The sequence below is a fragment of the Procambarus clarkii genome, chromosome 50 (genome assembly GCF_040958095.1).
Source record: "Procambarus clarkii isolate CNS0578487 chromosome 50, FALCON_Pclarkii_2.0, whole genome shotgun sequence".
Taxonomy (NCBI): Eukaryota; Metazoa; Arthropoda; class Malacostraca; order Decapoda; family Cambaridae; genus Procambarus; species Procambarus clarkii.
Window position 1 is genome coordinate 4,337,301 of NC_091199.1, and position 5,448 is coordinate 4,342,748.

At 42.7% G+C, this 5,448-nt stretch overlaps 1 protein-coding gene across 1 annotated transcript; it reads left to right on the forward strand.

Annotated features, from left to right (window-relative positions):
* The first annotated feature begins 659 nt into the window (after nt 1-659).
* Nucleotides 660-992, forward strand: LOC138351573 (uncharacterized). Its single transcript, XM_069303366.1, has one exon. It carries the CDS (start codon nt 660-662, stop codon nt 990-992), a length of 333 nt encoding a protein of 110 aa, XP_069159467.1.
* Nucleotides 993-5,448: the final 4,456 nt, after the last annotated feature.

The window sequence follows — 5,448 nt, forward strand, 5'->3', positions numbered from 1 at the left end:
ATACACATTGTTTATATATAAATATTGAAGATCCCCCTCAGCAACCAAGCCCCCATAATATACAGTTCCCAGAGGAATATACACCAGAAAATTCACACGAAAAAGAAAAGAAACTATTAATTTTCCCCTGCACACAGAACAAGAAAACATACACATACACATCCGAGTGTGTATATGTGAGTGCAATACCGCATTCGTCCATGGAGATCGACATGTGTTGATGTCAGCAACTGTTCAAGCACTCACGGCTCCCTGAGGAAGGAGAGAGCAAGCGTATGCAAGGTACCAGGGGCCAGATTCACGAAAGCACTTACGCAAGCATTTACGAACCTGTACATCTTTTCACAATCTTTGGCGGCTTTGTTTCCAATTATTAAACAGTTAATGAGCTCCGAAGCACCAGGAAACTGTTTAAAACAATAATAACAGTTGAATGGGAAGTTTTCATGCTTATAAACTGTTTAATAAATGTAACCAAAGCCGTCAAAGATTTAGGAAAGATGTACACGTTCGTAAGTACTTTCGTGAATCTGGCCCCCCGGGGAATAGTGCCCTGGTCAGAGAACCACTGTACATGCTGGACCAACCACGGCCAGGATGACTGCCGGCTCCAACCCCACAGGCATTTGTGAAGGTCTTGAATATTGTCTACTCTGCTAATGGTCTCCCCAACCGTCACGGTGCCCGACGCCGTCTACACCACCTCGACGCCAGCCACATGTGCTCCTCCAGCTGCTGACCCGGTCATCAAGGTGAACACGGCCAACCTCCGTCAGCCGTCAGCCTCCACCACTACTGACCCGCTGGCTGCAGCTGTAACGCCCGCTCCGGCACCTGCTACAGCGGGAGCAGCCTTGGAACCGCCGCATTCTCATCCGTCGACATCTGGACCTGCTGATGCTGCTACTCAACCTCCAACTGCCTATAGTAACTTGAATTCAGCTGACTCATCAGACGACTCATCAGACGACATCTCGGGTGGGACTTCATAATCTCCTCAAGGAAACAACCCAAAGGACAACCAAACCGATGAAAACTCGAATGAAAAGACCTGAAAAGGGGTCCTCGGCCTGAAAAGACCGAGGACCCCATACAAGAAGAAAAAGTCAAAACATCGTTAAGAAGAACGAAGAAGATAGCATCTACCAAGACACCGAGACAGCAAACCAATCAAGCAAACATCGACTCCTCGCCTTCAACTCAAAACTGGATCAAAACACTAGAAGACAAACGACTCCTCCACTCCACAGTGGACAGGCCACTGATCTTCCTGCCCTTCACATCGCCGCCCTCTTCCTGTTTCCTGAGAGTACATCCTCGTCCTCAAGTTCGTCGTCCCCCAGCTCGCCACACCCTTGGTCCTGAAAGTGAAAGCGACCCATAATGTGCCGAAGACTGTCGCTCAAACCTGGCTCCGAGACGCCCAAATTATGTGTGGAGATCACATACCAAGAGCCTCAAGACAATCAGACTGTTGTGTGAAGATGACTGCTCTCCGTGCACCTGCAAGACAGTGCTGGGGTCGCCGCCTCAGTAAGGTTGTGGCAGAATCTTTAACCAAGGGCCTGAGTCTGGTACACAAACTGTCACTTTGTCCTGCTCACCTCACACCCTGTCTCCTCTCGCTCCCACACATTATCTTTGCCACATTAATATTGGCAGTGTGCTGGGCTACCTAGAGTGTCAGAACCTTGGGTCAGACCAACCTCTTTCACAGCACACCATGGAAGGAACAATCATATTTTAATCAAGCTTCATAACATTTACTGAAGTGATTAATCATACACCACAGTCATCAAAATGACAAAGTAAATATTACCATATATATATATATATATATATATATATATATATATATATATATATATATATATATATATATATATATATATATATATATATATGTCGTACCTAGTAGCCAGAACTCACTTCTCAGCCTACTATTCAAGGCTTGATTTGCCTAATAAGCCAAGTTTTCCTGAATTAATATATTTACTATAATTTTTTTCTTATGAAATGATAAAGCTACCCTTTTCACTATGTATGAGGTCAATGTTTTTTATTGGAGTTAAAATTAACGTAGATATATGACCGAACCTAACCAACCCTACCTAACCTAACCTAACCTATATATATAGGTAAGGTTAGGTTAGGTAGCCAAAAAAAGCTAGATTAGGTTAGGTTAGGTAGGTTAGGTAGACGAAAAAACATTAATTCATGAAAACTTGGCTTATTAGGCAAATCGGGCCTTGCATAGTAGGCTGAGAAGTGAGTTCTGGCTACTAGGTACGACATATATATATATATATATATATATATGAATGAAAACTCACACCTCATATATATATAAATATATATATATATATATATATATATATATATATATATATATATATATATATATATATATATTAGTATATTTTGGTAGCAGTCTTTCCTGTAGACATATATTATTAAATATGACCGAAAAAGTAAGATTAATAATTCTAACACGAATTTTCTCAATCTTTCGTACATTACGCTTCACTGTTGGAGGTAAATCAAAAATCAATTCTCCAAAATTCATTTTTATTTCTAGTCTGACGCGACACGGGCGCGTTTCGTAAAACTTATTACATTTTCAAAGACTTTAGTTCACAAATACACAACTGAATAGAACTTACGTATCTCCGATTTTATATCTACATTTGAGTGAGGTGGAAGGGGTGATGTGGCATTAACACAAGACAGAACAAAATGTGGTATTAATAGGGTATTAATTTCATCAACACAAGACAGAACAAGAGTATTAATAGGGTATTAATTTCATCAACACAAGACAGAACACGAAACAATGGATATTGAATAGAAGTGTTTGTAGAAAGCCTATTGGTCCATATTTCTTGATGCTTCTATATTGGAGCGGAGTCTTGAGGTAGGTAGAATATAGTTGTGCAATAATTGGCTGTTGATTGCTGGTGTTGACTTCTTGATGTGTAGTGCCTCGCAAACGTCAAGCTGCCTGCTATCGCTGTATCTATTGATGATTTCTGTGTTGTTTACTAGGATTTCTCTGGCGATGGTTTGGTTGTGGGAAGAGATTATATGTTCCTTAATGGAGCCCTGTTGCTTATGCATCGTTAAACACCTAGAAAGAGATGTTGTCTTGCCTATACTGGTTTTTTTGGAGCTTACAGTCCCCAAGTGGGCATTTGAAGGCATAGACGACGTTAGTCTCTTTTAAAGCGTTCTGTTTTGTGTCTGGAGAGTTTCTCATGAGTAGGCTGGCCGTTTTTCTGGTTTTATAGTAAATCGTCAGTTGTATCCTCTGATTTTTGTCTGTAGGGATAACGTTTCTATTAACAATATCTTTCAGGACCCTTTCCTCCGTTTTATGAGCTGTGGAAAAGAAGTTCCTGTAAAATAGTCTAATAGGGGGTATAGGTGTTGTGTTAGTTGTCTCTTCAGAGGTTGCATGGCTTTTCACTTTCCTTCTTATGATGTCTTCGACGAAACCATTGAAGAAGCCGTTATTGACTAGGACCTGCCTTACCCTACAGAGTTCTTCGTCGACTTGCTTCCATTCTGAGCTGTGGCTGAGAGCACGGTCGACATATGCGTTAACAACACTCCTCTTGTACCTGTCTGGGCAGTCGCTGTTGGCATTTAGGCACATTCCTATGTTTGTTTCCTTAGTGTAGACTGCAGTGTGGAAACCTCCGCCCTTTTCCATGACTGTTACATCTAGAAAGGGCAGCTTCCCATCCTTTTCCATCTCGTAAGTGAAACGCAGCACGGAACTCTGCTCAAATGCCTCCTTCAGCTCCTGCAGATGTCTGACATCAGGTACCTGTGTAAAAATGTCGTCAACATACCTGCAGTATATGGCCGGTTTCAAGTTCATGTCGACTAAGACTTTTTGCTGGATGGTACCCATGTAGAAGTTTGCAAACAGGACACCTAGGGGAGAACCCATGGCGACCCCATCTACTTGCTTATACATGTGCCCATCCGGGCTCAAGAAGGGTGCCTCTTTAGTACAAGCTTGGAGTAGTTTCCTCAGAATATTTTCTGGTATGTCAAGAGGAGTACAGGCTGGATCACGATACACTCTGTCGGCTATCATTCCGATTGTCTCGTCCACAGGTACGTTGGTAAACAGCGATTCTACGTCCAACGAGGCTCTTATCCCTGTGGCCCGTGTGCCCCGCAGTAAGTCAACAAATTCCTTTGGAGACTTCAGGCTGAAGGCGCAAGGAACATAAGGAGTCAGCAGGCCGTTGAGTCGCTTCGCCAGTCTGTACGTGGGTGTGGGTATCTGGCTAATGATTGGCCGAAGTGGGTTTCCAGGCTTGTGCGTCTTGACATTTCCATACGCATATCCAGGTTTATATTCCCCAATGATCTTTGGCAGGTGGAGTCCGGATTTCTTGGCGTTCACAGTTTCGATCAGTTTGTTGACCTTTGCTTTTAATTCGGCTGTAGTGTCCTTCGTTACCCTTTGGAACTTAGTTTGGTCAGAGAGTATGATGTTCATTTTCGCCAGATATTCGTCTTTTTTAAGAATGACATATATTGGCGACTTGTCACCTCTCCTGACAACTATCTCCTTGTTCTCACGAAGGCTTTTAGCTGCCGCTTTAAGCTCGGGGGACAGTATGGTGCTTCTGTAGTTGCCTCGATTCTTTCCTCCACTCTGCAATAAGTTCTGCTTGTAAGGTATCTTTGGTAGTGACCTTCTTTTGTGTCTCGAGGTCGAATATGTCGTCCAACAGAATTTCCAACTCTACTTTCCGGGCCATCTCACTCGGTCTGGACATAACATGACAGTTTATGCCCAGATTTAGGAGAGTGACTTGGTCCTCAGTGAGGTTAATTCCTGCAAGGTTCAGGAAGCCATCTCTTGGTCGTGGAATTGCCATAGGTCCTCCATATAATGTTGTTAGTTTCTTGATAATCCTTGTTTCAGTGCTGAGGTGATGTTGGTCTGTGAGGATGTCGAGGTGTTGTTCAATGCGGGTACGGATACTAACGTCGATGTTGCTATTTCTCCACTCGTTTGTAGCATGAAGTAGTTGCGTTTTGTTGTCTTTGATTTCATTCTCTGCCTTGTATATCTGATCACGATTGCATTGAACAACACCTCGACCTCTTTAAGCACCAACGTATATACCAAGCCCACCAACATAGGATTATGCCTGAACGGTAGAAGTGAGTGCCCCCAAAGATACAAAGCCAGTGTTCTCAATGCTTATATTCGTCGAGCGCTTACCCACTGCTCTGAATGGAGCAACGTGAGTAGAGAGTTTGAAAGAGTAACTCAGGTATTGGTGAACAACGGATATAGCAACGCGGAAATAAACGCTGCTATAAGAAGACACTTGGACCGTTGGTATAATTCAGAACCTAGAACAGAAACCACAACACCCCCAATAAAATTATATTACAAATCAACCATGCACAGTGAAC

Excerpts from the sequence above, each read along its gene's own strand:
- LOC138351573 (XM_069303366.1), top strand. The coding sequence starts at position 660 with ATGGTCTCCCCAACCGTCACGGTGCCCGACGCCGTCTACACCACCTCG.